The sequence below is a fragment of the Myxine glutinosa genome, chromosome 1 (assembly GCF_964187855.1).
Source record: "Myxine glutinosa chromosome 1, kmMyxGlut1.1, whole genome shotgun sequence".
Classification (NCBI taxonomy): Eukaryota; Metazoa; Chordata; class Myxini; order Myxiniformes; family Myxinidae; genus Myxine; species Myxine glutinosa.
In genome coordinates this window covers 388,034,206-388,053,338 of record NC_136261.1, presented here as the reverse complement: position 1 = coordinate 388,053,338, position 19,133 = coordinate 388,034,206, and the positions used below count along the sequence as shown (strand labels likewise).

At 44.7% G+C, this 19,133-nt stretch overlaps 1 protein-coding gene and 1 pseudogene across 1 annotated transcript in view; both read right to left on the bottom strand.

Annotated features, from left to right (window-relative positions):
• The window catches only part of LOC144893636 (uncharacterized), a 208,667-nt pseudogene that overhangs the window by 163,354 nt on the left and 26,180 nt on the right, over positions 1-19,133 (bottom strand).
• The window catches only part of LOC144889904 (NACHT, LRR and PYD domains-containing protein 3-like), a 36,752-nt gene continuing 23,472 nt past the window's right edge, over positions 5,854-19,133 (bottom strand). The window contains exons 7-11 of the mRNA XM_078771115.1: positions 12,275-12,355; positions 11,264-11,347; positions 9,296-9,376; positions 6,826-6,887; positions 5,854-6,564 (exon numbers count right to left, since the gene is read on the bottom strand). Coding sequence (XP_078627241.1) covers positions 6,842-6,887; positions 9,296-9,376; positions 11,264-11,347; positions 12,275-12,355 — 292 coding nt within the window. The 3' untranslated portion in view covers positions 5,854-6,564; positions 6,826-6,841. The remainder of the gene's footprint in view (positions 6,565-6,825; positions 6,888-9,295; positions 9,377-11,263; positions 11,348-12,274; positions 12,356-19,133) is intronic.

Here is a 19,133-nt window from a genome sequence, read left to right as displayed (position 1 = left end):
ATCGTTCGGTGTGTGAACTTATAGTGTCCCCCTTGGAAGTTTCTCGGTGATTATCTTTCATAAATTAATCGTTTGTTTGCCGCGTCGCGAGCAAGGCCTTGCAGCCTCAGGCTTCCCCAGTCGAAGGTTGTTCCTTCGCTGTTTTGCTAGCTTTTTTGATTTCCCCTTCTCCACCAAGCTTCACCAAACATCTACTATTTGTCTAACGTTGTAACCCCCACCCCCCCCCCCCAAAACAAACAAAAAAAAAAAAAATTTTTTTTCCCCTTTCTCCTCGTGTGCTTTTGCCTCTGCCCACGTGCGCTGTCTCGCCCCGCCCCCATTTTCCCCTTGCCTTCCACCTTTTGCCCTGTTCAAGTGACTCGTGGTCATCGCTCTAGGCGTCCTCTCCCCATTGGTATTTTTGTGAATATAAGATTGTTCTTCACAGTTCTGTTAAAATATGTTTCAACTATCCCTTTCAGTGTTTTATTCAGTGGTTTATTACAACACGCTGTTTTTCTTCTTATTTAAAAGGCTCCTTTCAATTTCCTCTTCAACTCATTCCATTTCAAAAAAATATTCAATCTCTTATGATTCCAAATCACTCCATGCTCTAAATTCTCATTCATTCCATCCCTCCTCCATCGTTCTTAAACGAATCGCTAACTTGAAAATCACAACAAACCCAATTTGTTATATATGTTCATCTTTCATTAATCATCCACTTTCTAAACTCCCCCCTTGCCCCTCCCCTTCAAATCTCCCCCCCAACCATCCCTCCCAAATTCTCCCTCCTCCCACCTCCTTCTCAAAGCTGCCTCCTCCCCACTTCCTCTCCCTCCTATGTCATACCTCCACCTCCCCCAACCTTCTAATTTCCTTTGCCCCCCTCAAACAAACTCTCACTGTGCCTCATTCCATCACCATCAAACCTTTCGTCCTCCTCATCCTTCCCTTTCTTGTAACTCTTCTGTAATCTCTGACACACTATCAACTGCTCTTCCTACATCCCTCTCTCACCCTTCATCTGACCCTACCCCTCCCCTCCCCTGTCCTGCACCCGATGCTCCCCCTCTCTCCTCACTAACGGTATGGACCTCAAACATCCGGGGCCTTCGCTCAAACCTGATTGATCTCTCCATTCAGGTTGCTTCTGAAAATCCAGACTTGAGCTGCTCAACAGAAACTTTCCTCCTTCAAGATGTCTCTGATTCCTTAATATCTCTTCCTGGTTACTCCCTCCTCCGGTGCGATAGACCTGATCCTCGTCCTGGTGGTGGGGTGGCTATCTTTATCAAAAACTCTCTTCCTCACTCTCCCTGCACTGCCCTCTCTCCACCCCACCCACAGGAGTACCTCTGGCTACGGCTTCCTCTCCGCTCCCACCTTTTGTTCATATGTGTTCTCTACCACCCTCCAAACAGTGATGACTCCATTTACATTTCTCTGTCGGACAACATGGACCAACTTCTATCAACTCATCCAAACTCTCTCTTCCTCATATGTGGCGACTTCAACTGTCATCATGCCAGCTGGCCGGGTGTGGGTTCATCTCTCACCAGCCATGGCACCTCAGCAAAGGACTTCTGCGATTCATTGGGACTGACACAATCTGTCAATTTCCCGACCCGGATCTCAGTCAATGGAGTATCTTCTCTTCTGGATGTGGTTATGACTAACTTCCCTGCAAATGTCTGCTGCTCTTCTTCTGCTCCAATCGGTTCTTCTGATCATGTGCTTGTTAAAGTGGACATCTCACTGGCCATTCTCAGAGAGCCTCCTCAGCGCCGACGAGTCTGGCATTTCACTCAGGCCGACTGGCACGGTCTGCAAGCAGCCATCAATCAACTGGACTGGTGTCCCATCTCTAATGCCTCTGACATCAATTCTTCCTGGGAATTCTTCCAAAGCAAACTGCTCTCTCTCATGCACAGATTTATCCCATCTCGTCTTCAGTTGTCTTACCCTTCCTCCCGTGCATGGTACACTGAATCTTGTGGTGAGGCAGTTGCCCTGAAACAACTTGCCTTTGCGTCTTGGAAGGCAAATCCAACTGAAGGCAATCTCAGTTCCTTCCACCAAGCTCGAAACAAGTGTGTTTCTACCCTCAGCAGTGCCAGAAAGCACTATCTCTCCACACTCAAGATTGAACTCTCAAACCTGTCTCCTTCCTCCAAATCCTGGTGGCATCTGGTCAAATCCGTTTCTGGTGTTTGTTCCCCCTCCATCCCCTCCCTTACCTCAAATGGCTACACAGTTGACACCGCACGTGACAAAGCCGAATGCCTCAACTCTGTGTTTGCCTCAAAATCTTGTGTCAAAAACCCATCTCTCTCTGTTCCCACCTTTCCCAGTCGAACCCAACTGCTCCTGGACTCTGTGTCCTTCTCTCCTGACCATGTGGAGAAGTTTTTATCAAACCTCGACTCTGATTCTGCAAGTGGACCAGATGGCATCAGCCCTCGGGTCCTAAAATCCTGCTCTGCCGCTCTATCTCACCCTCTCTCTGTTCTTTTCACCCTCTCTTTTGCTCAAGGTCATCTGCCAGCATCTTGGAAATCAGCAAACATTACCGCTTTACACAAAAAAGGTGCAAAAACAGATCCTTGCAACTACAGACCAATCAGCCTGCTCCCAATTATCAGCAAAGTCATGGAATCCATCATTGCTTCAGATATCAAATCCTTCCTCTTCTCCAATGGCTTGATCTCTGATCATCAATTTGGATTCAGACCAGGTCATTCTACTCTGGACATGTTGCTTCTGCTGTCTCAACAATGGATGGAGGTCCTCAATGCCAAACAGGAAATCAGAGCTGTCTCACTTGACATATCACGTGCCTTCGATACGGTCTGGCACCCAGGTCTGCTCACCAAACTCACCTCCTATGGTATTCAGGGAAATCTCCACTCATGGCTTGCGGATTTCCTCTCTGGTCGTAGGCAACGTGTGGCCCTGAATGGATTTCTCTCATCTTCCCTTCCTGTTCTGGCTGGAGTTCCCCAAGGTAGTGTTCTGGGCCCTGTGCTATTTCTGGTCTTCATCAATGACCTCTCCGACTCTCTGGAAAATCCTCTCTATCTCTTTGCTGATGACTCCACTATCTGCCGCTCCATTCCTCATCCCTCAGATCGGCAGTCTGCAGCCTCCTCACTTTCTGCAGACCTGGACAAAATCACAGACTGGTCAAACAAGTGGAACATGTCTTTCAATCCTGACAAATCTCACACTCTTACAAAGTCTCTCCGAAAGGACCGACTGGACAACCCTCACATCTAATTTCTCAACAATCCTCTCCAAGAAGTTCTGTCGCTCAAGCTTTTGGGTCTCACTATCTGCCATGATCTTTCTTGGGAAAACCACATTTCCAAGCTGGCCTCCAAAGCCAGTCGCCGACTGGGCATCCTCTGTCGTGCGAAGTCCTTCTTTGGCACACCTGAGCTCCTCACCACATACAAGGCTTTCATCCGCAGCTCAATGGAATACTGTTCCCCCCTCTGGGCTGGTGCTCTTGCCTCACACCTTGCTCGGCTTCACGCTGTTGAGGCCAAAGCTTTCAGAATCATTGGAATCTCCTGCGATGTAGTCAACTCCGAGGGCCTTTCACTCACTCACCGCAGGCAGGTTGGTAGTCTTTCTGTCTTCTACCGACTCCTCTCTGGCCTTGCTCCCCCAGCTCTCTCTGTGCTCTGTCCCCCCAATATTCCTTCAGGTCGCACAAGATCTGCCTGCAACCCTCTTATGGTTAAACTGCCAAAGTCTAGGCTCTCTGCTCACCTTCACTCTTTCATTCCCCTTTTCTCCCGCCTCTGGAACAAACTCCCCCACTCACTTCAATCCCACTCCTCCCTCCAGGTCTTTAAAACAGCTGTTCACCACCATCTCTTATCTTCCCCCATCGAAAACCTTGATCTTTTCTACCCCCGGTAATTCACCCCAGAGTCCTTGCAGTGTTCATATGTTTTATGCCTCTCCAACCTCCCCCCCAAGTCCTCCCGATGTCCCTGCTCTCAAATGTTGTGTTTGTGTCCTTCCCCCTCTCTCCCTATCTTGTCTGCCGCTCCCCTTGTTTTTTGTGTTTTGTGTGTCGGTTTGTCTTTTTGTGTGATTAATGTTAGCTCTTTCACGAGCCTCGATCTTGTATACAAAAAAAAAAAAAAAGCAAAAAAAAAGCAAAGGGGCAGAAGCGAATACTCCAGGATTGTGATATCCCTGCATTAATTTGAAGTTCAAGGCAAAGCAGGTGAGCAACTGCATATCAATTGACGGTAAATTTCAACCTGGGATGCAAGCAGCCAGTTTCATCAAAAACGGTCCACCGAGAACTACACAGAGCGGGATACCATTGTCGGGTTGCACAGCACAAACCACTCATCACACTTGGCAGTGCACGTTTTGCGAGCCCAGTGGTACAAAGAGCACAAGCAATCAACTAACAAGCAGTGAAGAAATGTGATATGGTCAGATGAATCATCCTTCACCATGTTCTCGACAAATGGACGAGTGCACGTGTGGCGCCAACCTAAGGAACTCGAGAATCCTGAGTGCTTGGTTTCAACATTGAAGGGTACTGGTGGTTCTTTAATGTTGTGGGGCACATTTTCCTGGCATTGTTTGGATGTAGTAATTCTGTTAGAATGCAAGGTCAATGCCAATCGCTACTTAATGGTTCCGAGTGATCATCTTATTGCAGATCACTCCATATTGCAGCATTTCTTTCCTATCGGGAGCGATATCTTACAGGATGACAATGCCCCCATCTACACATCACATGTGGTCGCCCAATGGTTTGATGAACAGGACACTGACGTTTCAGACATTCACCCCTCTTTTAACTGGAGGAAAGGTTAACGCTTGAAAATTTAGATTTTACTTGCTTCAGACAGTGGTTAAATTGTTTTCCCATGGTGGTTCAATTGGCTTCCCACGGTGGTTCAATTGGTTTCCCAACTGACTGATGTCATCCATATGTCATGGCCTTCTCTGTCACCAGATCTGAATCCAATGAAGCATTTATTGGATATTCTGGAATGACACATGAGATAGCGTTTTCCATCTCCATTAAAGTGGTGTGAGTTGATTGACTTTATCGTGAAAGAATGGTGCCGCATCCCTCCTGCAGAATTCCAGACGCTGGTGGACTCTATGCCACAGCGCATACAGGCCGTACTGGCCACACGTGGTGACCCAACACCCTATTAAGTGACTTTAAATTGGTGTTTCTTTGTGCACAAGCTGTATATATCATGAGTTATGGTCTAATGTTTACATGAAGAGTTATGGGACAATGTATAAATCACTAGTTATGGGACAATGTATAAATCATGAATTATGAAACCACATTACTTATGGACCTTGGTACTCGTTGTGGTTTTATTTAATCTTCCAGATATTCCTAAGATCCTCCAACATGTATCAGCGATTGAAGTTGAAGCAATGTATAACATCACTGGGGAATTAAAATATACGGTATAAACAAATTGTTTTTACCCCAAAGATTAAAAAAAAAAATCCTTAAAATCTACACAAATCTTGCTGCTTTATCCGGATTACCATATTTTCCAGTGTATTAACTGCGACCGTGTATTAACCGCACCCTTCTTTTTCATCCCCCAAAAAATAATAATAATAATAATAATATTTCTTGTCACCGGCGAAGCTTGATGATGTGGGATTGGAAGTGAATCGTCTTTTCAGCCATGTCATCGGGTACATGTTAGTAGATGTGTGTGTGTCGTCAAACCGACAGCATATGGTGTGCCATGACACTGTAGGTCCATGATGGGCTGGTCCTGAAGTCCCCAATGTCATCGTCAATCGCTAAGCTCCTCGCCTTCAGCCTGAGAGCAGGTGTTGTGCAAGTGCTGTAAATAAAAAACCTGTAAATTAAAACTAAAAATTTCCCATTATACATAAGAGACAGAGGTTAGGGGGAGTGCTGCCTCAATCCTCAACTTATTGTCCTATTTTACATCCAATTTTACTTCAACAGTGATGGCCTTCCTCTGTCTTTCGCTCGCGCTACCAACCTTGCTACTCCACGGACGCTTTCCAGTCATGATTGCAAGGGTTATGCTTGTTATAGCAGCACAATTCACATGCAAAATGGGAAACACCTCACTACATGCACAACGCTAACATGGAGGGTTTCTGGAAACAGATGGAGAGGAAGGCGAGGGAGAGGGAAGGCAATCTAGCCGGAATCCAGGTGTTATTGCGAACATGTTTTCATGTCGTTTCATGCAAAAATTTAATTGCAGTGTTATGCAAAAATTTAATTGCAGTGTTATCCAAAACCATTTCTTTACCTCCATTAATCCACCCTCAACCCAACTCCTTAAAATCCATTTTCTTTCCTGAAAGTCATTGTAGTGTCCATCTTGTTTATCCCATGTACCCCGCCCCAACCCTCTCTCTCTCTTCCACAGATCTCTCGATGTTCCTGTTCTCTACTGTTGTTGCGATTCCCCCAGATGGACATTATATGGGCGTCCAGTCTGCCAGCATTCATTGGTGGACGATAAAGATCCCATGGTGTCCTTCGTGAAGAGGAAGCGAGCACCATGGCCAAATTCCAAATTCCTGCCATAAACAACAGAGGGCATTGCATCACCAGCACAGCCATTCCCTCAGCCAATGACGCCACATCACAGCCTTGTGCTGCATACATATGAAAAAGATCCCCCCACACCAAAACAAATCAAAATTATTTTATCCCCCCCTCCTCTCCTTTCCCCCACCCTTTGCAATCTACTTTCATTACATTGACGAGACATTGCTCATTCTCACCCTACTTATTTTAATTACACAAAACATACACTACCCGCTCCCCTTCACACTCACCGCGATAGAACCATTTTCACTTGTTTATGAAATTATCGAGGCTTGGATCATTTCCACGCACACTGAAGAAGAGAAGGGGTTAAAATTAAACAAATAAACAAAACGGTGAATGAATGAAATGAATGATAAGTTTCTATTTACTTATCAGAATGATGTTGTAATCAAAATGGATGAATCAGCAGAACGTTGATTGAAGTATGCTAACTCCGGGAGAGAAGAAAAGAGAAACTGACGTTTCAGACATTCACCCCTCTTTTACTCTGGAGAGGGTTAACGCTTGAAAAGTCAGATTTTACTTGCTTCAGACAGTGGTTAAATTGTTTTCCCACGGTGGTTCAATTGGCTTCCCACGGTGGTTCAATTGGCTTCCCAAAGTAGTTAAATTGTTTTCTCATGGTGCTTAAAATTTTTTAACCAGTGATTAAATTATTTAAAATTGTTTTTGTTTTCCCACGGTGGTTAAATTGTTAAATTGTTTTTAAATAACTTCAAATAACCTTTTCAGAACTAGAAAGCATCTGAAAATGCAACGCCTGCCCGTCTCTGCTTTGTATTCAGACTTCTTCTTGTGTATGCTAAATATGATGAAAACAGCTAATAAAATACAAAACATTGACGATTTTAGGCGATCTTGACCTTTTGACCTCAAAAGCAATATGCTTCAGTGAATCAACATGGAAACCCTGCTCAAATTTGAAGTTAATCAAATAAAAATTTATGCTTTTATGCAACCTTGACCTTTGACCTTTTGATCTAAAAAAAAATAATCAGCTTCTAGCTTTTGATTTGTGAACCAATTCAGTAATCCAATGTGCAAATTCTTAAAATTTCAGGTCAATTGCATGAAAATTGACGATTTTATGTGATGTTGACCTTTGACCTTTGACCTTTTGACAAAATTATTAATTTGCCTTCTCCATATCATCATAATAAAGCTTTGTTGAGAATTTTATAACAAGGTTCACATGGTTTAAAAAAAAGTTACGGCCCAGACAGACACACACAAAAGTCATTGCAAACCTCGTCTCCCGCTACATGGAGGATGGGCTAACACGTTGAAGGTCACGTGACCGATAATAGTACAACTTTCCTTTCCATGAGACATTTTTCCCCACGATGGTTAAATTGACTTCAACAGTGGTCAAATTGTTTCCCACCATGGTTAAATTGCTCTCCCACAGTGGTTAAATTATTTTCCCACAGAGTGAATATACCAAGATATTCCAACATCACCCTTATGTTACAGATTCGTCACTTCCGTTGTTGTGGTTTTCATCCACTGTAAACATTTTTGATTCCATGTACATACTATTATTGTTGTCGTTTAAGGTAAATAGAGATTACTATTTTCAAAAGGTAAAAAGTTAATGTTTTAAATGAAACCGGAACCGGACGACGACGAAGAGGAAGAGAAGGTGGAGCGAGTGAGTCGGACAAGAAGCCGAGCTGCTTCAAGGTCCTGAGCGAACGTTGGCGAGCGGGTCACGTGTGAACTTTGGGTTTCCCGGGAAAGGGATTCCTGCGACAGAGTTGTCATCACTGTGACAGATAAACCTGCGTGACAGGTTTTGCGGTTGATTCCGGAGAGAATCATCGGAGTGCCGTTATGCCACGAGAACGGAAATCGGCCATTTTTACCTCGTGCAGGATTTGCGCATCGCTCAAGGTTTTTCGCCTCGCTTTAACCATTGTCACTGCCTCCAGACGTTAATCTGGTGTGTGTATGTAATGATTGTAACGTGGCTTTTGAGTGGGAAATCTGCGGTTCGCCGATCGGGAGCCGTGGAACGTCCATACCCGAGGGTGTGATTTCCCAGTCACCTTGAGGGCGCCTTTGCACAGCTTTGGCAGTGGGACTGACTGTCATCCGAATGGGATTCTGGTCTCGATTAGACATCATTCTGATGATTACTGGAGCGGATCGACTTTGGCTTGATGCCGGAATAGAGACATTGGGGAATGTTCTTCTTTTCGCTCACTTGGAGCACAGTGAGTTATAGTGTACAAACCTGATGGTACCATTATAGGAAATATATATTGGTTGTACAATTGATTACTGTGGTTGTTGTACTGTTATTCTTGTGTGATCTTAATACAATACTTGTTTGTTGGTAACAATTGGTGTGGTTTCACCATTGATCTTTGACATACAGAATAACACATCTTTCTGCCGTGACTCCTCTCGGGGTTCGGAGGTATTAGTAACTGTCCCTATTCACCCGTAAAACGGGGTGAATAGGGACAGCCATAAAAATCCTATTTATTCCTCTTTATCCCATATATGGGGTTAATAGGAACTATAAGTTGCTTTAAAAAAAAAACAAGATAACACTTTCAACCCAAATATCAACAAATCAGTATGGTTATCAATTTTCAGCGAAAAAAGCTTCCGAACTTTTTTTCAGTTTGTGTCCCTATTCACGTTGATGTCCCTATTCGCCTCATTTCACAGTAACAGTTCAAAACTCACTCAAGTTTCTCCAAGTTGAGGATGTTCTTCAGGTCCCTCAGAACAGGCCCAGACTTGGTACTCAAGTTACATCCATATAACCTGTGAGGAGATAAAACTAGGAGTGAAACAAAAAACCGTCAGCATAAAGTTGTAAATAAACGAGTTATATTAGAAGGTTCTTTGTTCCAGGTTAAAGGATAAAATAACCTGAAAATGAACAGGTTGAAGGTCACATGACCGATAACAATAGAAAGTCCCTTTCCATGAGACATTGTCTCCTGTATCGTGGAAACAGACATAAAGAAAACATCTCATGGTACAGGTTGAAGTTACATTTAATAGGGGGGAAAGGAAGAGTGCAAAAGTTTGGGGATGAAAACAGAAGTTTGCGGTGAATTCAGATCTTCAGTTTCCTCTTCATGTTTAATCAAATTAAACGAATTACCTTTCACTGCCGTGCCAGAACAGTGGTTGGGGGTTGAAGTGAACACAGGAGATGTGGAAGTGAGGGAGAGGTGGGGGGATGTATTGAAATGATACCAAGTTTAATAACGACCAGCATGGAAGAGGGGTGCATCATGAAGCATGTCCTCTCATGTTAAGGATCGTCGTTTATCATATGACGAGTAAAAAGCCCATCAAGAATCACGGGTTGGAACAGTTTATTCGACGGTGCAGCCTCGTGAGCATGCCAAAGTCTGAAGCCTTGGCCTAGTTTCAGGTGTGCTTATATCTTCTTTATTTATTCGACAACATATGGATGTAAATGAACACTCGGTTTACTCTACATACATTGCACATCATGTGCAGCAAATTTCACCTCCCTGCACATTGTATTTATTGTTATTTTTAAAAAACGCTTCTGTACACCACCCTTGAGGCTCGGTTTGCAAGACACCGTCTACACCTCCAATAGAAGAGATTACTCTTTTCTGGAAAATGTTTTTTGAGTTTCTTTTATCCTCAAAAGTAGACCATAGTGAACACACATTCATGTTAAAAGATTGCCCTTTAAAACCAACCCTCATGAAGAGGACAGACATCTGTACAAACACACAAGCCGACATTGTGGTGTGTATGGTAGATACATGAAATACACTTTTAGTTTCTCAGGAAACAATATCCAAGCATAGATAACGAGATTTTAAATAATATCTGAACCCCCTTACAAACAGGGGGAACAAATGTATGTTTAAAAAACGAATGGCGAATTATAAAATTAATGAATAATGAGAAATTTAATACGTACGAACATTTTAATGAATCTGTTCGGAATGGTCGTGATACGATTATTTATAAAACATTGAGGGTGTGACACAGACATGACGGTCCAAAGTGGCTCATCAGTTGGTTTATTGGTTTTCTAACGAAGATCAATTTTCCCCAAACCTTCGTCTTGCACCAACCTGTCCCCTCTCTGCAGGTGCATCATGTGCACCACGTGGCATGATCACCTCAATTTGACACCATAGGTCGAATATCGGTGTTCAAACGGGGTAAATGGATCATGCCATGATGGGTTTGAACCCAAACGGATCCACAGACGTTATGTTGAGGGTTCTGGTACACCATAATGTATTCTTCTTCTTCACCATTACAACGTCACTCTTCACTTTAACTCATTGACCAGGACGAACAAACATTGATCAACTGATCTGAGTTCAGATTATTCATCCCTTTTCACATTTACTAATGTTCACTACAAGAGAATGTATCAATGAATGTTCAGAATGTACCCGTTTATCCTTCATCGAGTAGTTTATCATTAACCGTTCCTCATTCCCGCTTCATTCACCCCAATGATCCGCTACACAAGACAGGCGAAGCCTTTCATTCCCATCTATGAACACAAGCAAAACACAAAGTTCAAGGAAGGGATAATTATGGAGGTCAGGGCTCACCTGGAGAACATCAGGTACACAATCAGGCCGGAATTATGACGTCATTATGTTTTGATTTCCCAAAACAAATCTCATGCCCACTCACGCGAGGGTTTGCAACTTTGTTTGGGATTTCAAGCCTTCCATCAATCCATCCAATCCTTCATCACCGATGGGATTCGAACTCAAACTGATGGTAAAGGAGGGAAAAAGAAAACCCTGAGGTTATCATTCCATTAACAACATGGAGAACTTTGGGAATACTTTCACCATTTCAATAGTTATGTTTATAAATCACTTCAACACCATATAATTATGGGATTATAACCCAGACCCTCTCAATACACAATTATATAATTATGGGATTATAACCCAGTCCCTCTCAATAAACAATTATATAATTATGGGATTATAACCCAGTCCCTCTCCATAAATAACGATATAATTATGGGATAATATCCCAGTCCCTCTCCATAAACAACTATATAATTATGGGATTATAACCCAGTCCCTCTCCATAAACAACTTTATAATTATGGGATTATAACCCAGTCCCTCTCCATATTCAACTATATAATTATGGGATAATAACCCAGTCCCTCTCCATAAACAACTATATAATTATGGGATTATAACCCAGTCCCTCTCCATAAATAACTATATAATTATGGAATTATAACCCAGTCCCTCTCCATAAATAACTATACAATTATGGGATTATAACCCAGTCCCTCTCCATAAACAACTATATAATTATGGGATTATAAGCCAGTTCCTCTCCATAAACAATTATATAATTATGGGATTATAACCCAGTCCCTCTCCATAAATAACTATACAATTATGGGATTATAACCCAGTCCCTCTCCATAAATAACTATACAATTATGGGATTATAACCCAGTCCCTCTCCATAAACAACTATATAATTATGGGATTATAAGCCAGTTCCTCTCCATAAACAATTATATAATTATATGGGTTTCATGAAATCTCTGGGTAATTGCATTAAAAATGGAGTTTATTTATAAACCGTGTGATGGAAATTCACAAATCCGTGTCCAGTGAAAGAGAAGAAAAAGAAAGAAAAAAAACTCAATAACAATTCAAGACTCACTCAAGAAATTCCAAGTTGTTGATGTTCTTCAGTTCCCTCAAGATAGGCCCGGACTTGGTGCTCAGGTTACATCCCCTTAACCTGTGAAGAGATAAAAACGCCAAGGAGTGAAACAAAGAACCATCAGAAGAAAGTTGTCAATAAACAGGTTATATTAAGAAGGCTCTTTATTCCAGGTTGAGAGATAATTAAACTTCCAAATAAACAGGTTGAAGGTCACATGACCGATAACAGTAGTAAACTCCTTTTCCATGTGACATCATCCCCTGGATTGTGGAAACAGGAGTTTTCTACAAAAGAGAGATTAGAGCGAAGTCCAATGTGCGCCATCGCGAATCCCCACACTTCCCACCTAAAACAAAGTCAGAAGATAGCAAAAAGTTCCACCCGGAGTGGAAAGACCCAATATCAAATTTTGAGTCAAGATGTTGTCCAGTTTTGACCCCTGTGACCCACGTCCCCACCCCCTGAGGCATGAACTGGGGATCAAAAAAAAAAAATTGTTATGTATTTCATACGTCCCCAATGGTGATTGCATTTACAACGTTTTATAGAAAAAAATGTTTTAAAATGTGTCAGTAATTGCATTTGTTGGTATTTGACCTTTTGACACCACTCCATGCGGTGAGGCCAAAAATGACACTGTTCTTGTACCGTTGTGCCATGTGGTCATCAAAACCACCAAGTTTTGTGAATTTCTGCCCAACCTTTTTGGAGGAGATAGCGTGACGGGTGGACAGACGAACTGAGTCACTCACAATATCATCCGTTTTTTTTTTTGAAAAAGCGTGGAGATAATAATAAGTAAAACACCTCAACGAACAGGTTTGAGTTATATTAACAACTATAAAAAGTACCTGGCGTTATCGGACAATGGACAATGCAGGCTCGCTTTGTGCCAGGAATATGAAGAGAGGGGTGAGAGAGAGAAGGAGAGGGGGTGCAGAGAAGGGCAGGGAAGGGAAGAGTAGGAGGGTGTAGGGGGAGGGACGGACAAGTAGGGAAGGAGAGGGGGAAAAGGAAGGGGGGGATGGAAGGGGGAGGGGAGAGCGGGGGAGGAATGGGACGGGGGATGATGGGGGAGGAGGAGGAGGATAGGGGAGGGAAATGGGGGCGGGAGGGGGGGAACAGGAATGTAGAGAGGGGAAACAGGAATTGGGGAGGGGGGAACAGTAATGGGGAGGGTGGAATACAGGAGGGGGAGGAGTAAGGGAGGGGAGGGGAAGGGGAAGGAGACACAGGAATGGGGAGGGGGTGTCATGTATGCAGTGCAAATGTTCACCGTTGTATCCCTACACCGGGACCGGGTTGTATCCCTACGCCAGAGCTCGGATGGCGCTGCTGTGAATCGGGCCTTGAACGGCAGAGTGAATAAATGCGTACGACAATTGATCGTAGTTTGTCGAGATACTTTACATGGCGATGAGGATAAACATCTAGACCATGACATCTTTCGGCCATATCGATGAATTCGACCCTCATGAGGGGGATTTTGACACGTATTCTGAGCGGTTGTCTTTCTACTTCGAGGCGAACGGCATCGCGACCGAAGGCCGGATGAAGGCCGTATTCCTGTCCGTTTGCGGAGGTGAGACGTTCACACTCGTTAAAAACCTGATTCGGCCTCGGACAATCCAGGAGCTCACGTATGCAGAGCTCAAGGCCGCTTTGAAGGAACATTGCAATCAATCTCCTTCAGTCATCCTGTGTCGGTTTAATTTTTACATGTGCAGACAGCAGCAAGGTCAGTCGATCGCAGACTTCATTGCACACCTCAAAAAACTGTCACATCTGTGTGAGTTTGGGGACACGATCGATGACATGCTTCGTGATTTGCTGGTGGTTGGCATGTCCGATGACCGCACTCGTAGACGCCTGCTTGCTGAGAGAAAACTGACGTTCCAAAATGCCAGAGACACCGCCATTTCCATGGAAAGTGCTGAACGCAATGCTACAAGCATCGGTGCCACTCGCTCATCTGGTACCAGCCCTGCTGTGAATCGGTTGGATCATGTTCAGCCAAAACGTTGGAACAAGGCTCCTCGTCAGAAGCCAGTGCAGTCTCAAACCCACAACAACTGTTTTTGGTGCAACGGAAAGCACCCTCCGGAGACGTGTCGGTTCAAAGATGCCACTTGCCATTTCTGTTCGAAAACTGGCCATATTGCTCCAGCTTGCATCACTCACAAATTGGGAAAAGGAAAAGCTGCTGACAAGATTCATCAGTTTATCGGTTCGGAGGAACCCGAGCTTGACCAGGTGAGCTCTGTTTCCGACAACTCAGAATCATATGACCTGCTTCATATTGATTCTCACCATAGACGGGACCCTCTTCTTGCCAATGTTGTCGTCAACAATCGACCATTGCAAATGGAGGTCGACACTGGTGCAGCCGTCTCGCTCATCAGCCATGCTGTTTTCACAAACCTGTGGAGTGATGCTGACCGACCCCATCTGAAACCTACTACCTATGGACTCTCCACCTATACAGGTGAGAAGATTGTTCCCTGCGGTACATGTGACGTCACGGTGGGCTACGATAACCGTGAGTTTCACCTACCCCTGATCGTCATTCCTGGAAAGGGCCCTTCCTTACTCGGCAGGAGCTGGTTGAGCATAATTCGACTGAAGTGGGAAAGCATTCATCAACTCCGGGCAGCCAACGTTTCTCCTACCGCAGCATACACACTCAAAAATGTGCTGGATACGTACCCAGATGTCTTCAAGGATGAGCTTGGAACCTTGAAAGGACATACGGCTAAACTCAGGGTTGACCGGGATGCCAATCCTATATTTTGCAGGGCTCGCCCAGTCCCTTTCGCCCTGCGTGAGCGGATTGACAAGGAACTGGATCATCTTGAAAATCTGGGGATCATCGAGCAAATCCAGTATGCCGAATGGGCGGCGCCCATCGTTCCGGTCATAAAATCGGACCAGTCCATCCGCATATGTGGAGATTATAAAATGACCGTGAACAGGTGTTCTTCATTGGATAAATATCCAATCCCGAGGATCGAAGACCTCTATGCTCGTCTCACGGGAGGCAAGACTTTTACGAAACTCGATCTCAAATCCGCCTATCTACAGCTCTGCTTGGACGAGAATTCGAAACAGTATCTTACCATCAACACGCATCGTGGGTTGTACAGGTACCACCGACTTAGTTTTGGAGTGAAATCTGCACCTGGAATTTATCAGCGTGTCATGGACAGTTTGTTTGCCGCCGAACGCAACGTCGTTTGTTACCAGGATGATATTCTGGTTACTGGTCGTACGGACGCGGAACATCTACAGAACCTGGAGAGAGTTCTGAAGAAGATTTCGGACTCCGGCCTACGTTTGCATCGAGACAAGTGCAAGTTTATGGTGCCATCAGTCACGTACCTGGGTCATACGATTGATGCTGAGGGTCTACACCCGACAGATGAGAAAGTCCGAGCTATCAAGGATGCTCCTTCTCCACGAGATGTGACCGAATTGAAGTCATACCTCGGTTTGCTTCAGTTCTATGGTCGTTACATCCCGAATGTGACCGACGTTTTGGGCCCCCTTTATCGGCTTTTGAGGAAAGGAGTCTCCTGGAGCTGAGGGTCTACTGAACAATCAGCATTCCAGACCTCTAAGGATCTGCTCAAATCGTCCAATGTTCTCGTTCATTTTGATCCAGAGAAGGATCTTGTGCTGACATGCGATGCCTGTCGGTATGGAGTGGGGAGTGTATTATCACACGTGATGCCTGATGGTACGGAAAGACCGGTTGCATTTGCATCCAGAACGTTGTCCCCGGCAGAGAAAAACTATTCCCAACTTGACAAGGAAGGATTGGGAATCGTTTTCGGCGTCGGCAAATTTCGCCAGTACCTTCTTGGACATCATTTCACGATTCGCACTGATCACAAGCCGCTGATCAGTCTGTTTGGTCCAACTAAGGCGACATCTGACACACTACCGCCCAGGATCATCCGCTGGTCCCTGTTTCTCGCTGCTTATGACTACACCATCTGTTATAAGCCCGGTTCGTCTATCACAAATGCAGATGCCATGAGTCGGTTACCCCTTCCAGAATCCGTTGATGATTCGCCTACACCAGGATCCATTATCGCACTGATGGATCATCTGGAAGATTGTGCTGTCGATTCCGGCCAGATCCGCACTCATACTCGACGAGACCCTGTTCTGTCCAGAACTGTCCAGGCTGTACAGCTTGGATGGCATTTGCTACCTGAGGGTGACCCAGATTTTGCGGCTTTTAAAGCACGTAAAAACGAACTCAGCGTGGAAAATGGTTGCCTACTCTGGGGATGTCGTGTCGTGATCCCGAAAATTCTGCGTTCCAGGGTCATGGATGAAATCCATGACTGTCACCCCGGGATTGTGAAGATGAAGTCACTTGCCAGAAACTATGTGTGGTGGCCGAATCTTGATGCTGATATCGAACATCATGTTCGACATTGTTACCCCTGCCAGAGCACCCGGAATACACCTGCGAAAGCGCCACTGCATCCCTGGGAATGGCCCAGCGAACCGTGGCATCGCCTACATCTCGATTATGCCGGGCCTATTAACGGCAGCATGATTCTAATAATTACGGACGCGCACACAAAATGGATTGATGCCTATGTGACGCGTGGTACTACGTCAGCCATTGTCATCGAAAGACTCAGACACTGTTTCGCCACTCATGGTCTGCCCAGGATGATCGTGAGTGATAACGGTTCATGTTTTTCCAGTACCGAGTTTGCCAAGTTCACACGTCGGAATGGCATCAAACATAAGTTTGTCAGCCCACATCACCAGGCTTCAAATGGCTTGGCCGAACGATCCGTGGGAATCATCAAATCCGGATTGCAGAAACTTCAGGAGGGAACCCTGGAAACAAAGCTGTCTCATCTCCTGTTCAAATACCGCATCACGCCACAATCAACAACCGGTGCAGCTCCGTCTGAGTTATTGATGAAACGACACTTGAGATCGACACTTGACAATCTCAAACCAGACATATCATCAAATGTTTATCAAAGCCAGCTTAATCAAAAGTTGGTGCACGATAAGACGTCCAACAGTCGATGTATCAACATTGGAGATCCAGTGTTTGCCCGAAATTTTGGTGCACGTGCGACGTGGCTACCGGGGGACATCATCGAGAAGCCAGATCCACTGTCCAGTGTGATTCGCCTGCAGGACGGCCGCGAAATTCGTCGACATCAGGTCCACATAACCTACCGTCACTGTGAGTCGATGGAGCCTGTAGCATCGTCAGAGTCAGGACAACAGTTCGACCCGCCACTGCCGGAGATCGTCGTGGCCGCTCCAGCCGGCTTGGATGCCCCGAAAACCTCTGCAAACGCTACACCCTTCGTGGAGACCAAAGGAATCACCTCGGACTCTGTATCCACTGGTACACTGCGACCCAAAGGAATCACCTCGGACTCTGTATCCACTGGTACACCGCGACGCTCAATGCGTGAGAGAAAAGCACCCGACCGGTTGAATCTTTGAAGATGTTTTTTTTTTTCACGTTGACACATGTTCTATTTTCACGTATTTTCATTATTCTCATAACCGTTTGCACACATATTTTCACATGTTTTGGAAATGTTGCTTTTGAAATGTCAATTCTGGAAATATAGCACGTATTGCTCTTGGTAATTTTGGACTTAAAGGGGAGGATGTCATGTATGCAGTGCAAATGTTCACCGTTGTATCCCTACACCGGGACCGGGTTGTATCCCTACGCCAGAGCTCGGATGGCGCTGCTGTGAATCGGGCCTTGAACGGCAGAGTGAATAAACGCGTACGACAATTGATCGTAGTTTGTCGAGATACTTTACAGGGGTTGGGAGAGGGTTGGACAGGAAGGAGGAGGGGAAGGGCAGACAGGGAGAAGGGAAGGGAGAGGATGGTGTAGGGCAAGAGGAGGGAAGGTTTCTGAAAATCTGGTGGTTAAAGCACTATACCATCTATTTATCACATAAGCAATAATAGCAGAATTTCCCTCTTCCCCTCTGCACTGCATTCGCCAGGTATCTCCCCACTCCACTTTCTTCCCCCCATGGACTCCCCCACAACTCCTCCCCACCCCCTCACAACACACTCAGAATTACCCAGGTGTAGAACGGTATGTCATCTCATCTAGTAATATCAAAACGGGCTTGTGCTAACTTATTTTCAAAAACTTATTTTTCAAAAAAACTTGTTCAAAAGAAAAAAAAAAAAAAACTTTAAAAACTTAAGAAACTCAAAAGGTTTGTAATGAAAATGAATCGAAGTTGAACCCAGGTGTTATGCTCTCTCTAACCACTGAGAGGCGTCTATAAGAACTCGGACAGCCATCGCTCCGAAACATTCCTGCGACATTTAATCCATGACACGTAGACTCGAATGGTGCGTATACGTAGATGATCCAGGCTTGCTTGCATTGATTGACATTGCTGAACTTAAACCCCATGATTCCATAATCCTGATATATTGCATGATTGTATTTTTACAGGATGTTGCCAGAGATCGAATTGTCATTAAACCTACTACTAGGTCAAAGTTGTGGATCTGATTTTCATTACAATTAATGACAATTCATCTCGCTGTCCGAACGAGAACAAGAGGCGAACAAGAGCGACATGTCGGGACACAAAATGATCCAGGTGCCGCTCTTCGCAGCCGACCCGCAAGCAGCGGCCGCGGCTGCGGAGCTGACACATTGGCTGAAAACCTTGGATAACCAATTCAAGGCTCAGGAAGCCGCTGTCACCAAAAAAACGAAATTAGACGTACTACAAACAAAGGTACACCACAATGTGTATCGGGCAATCGAACAATGTGTGACGTTCGATGCCGCCGTGGCAGAGCTGAAGCGTATTTA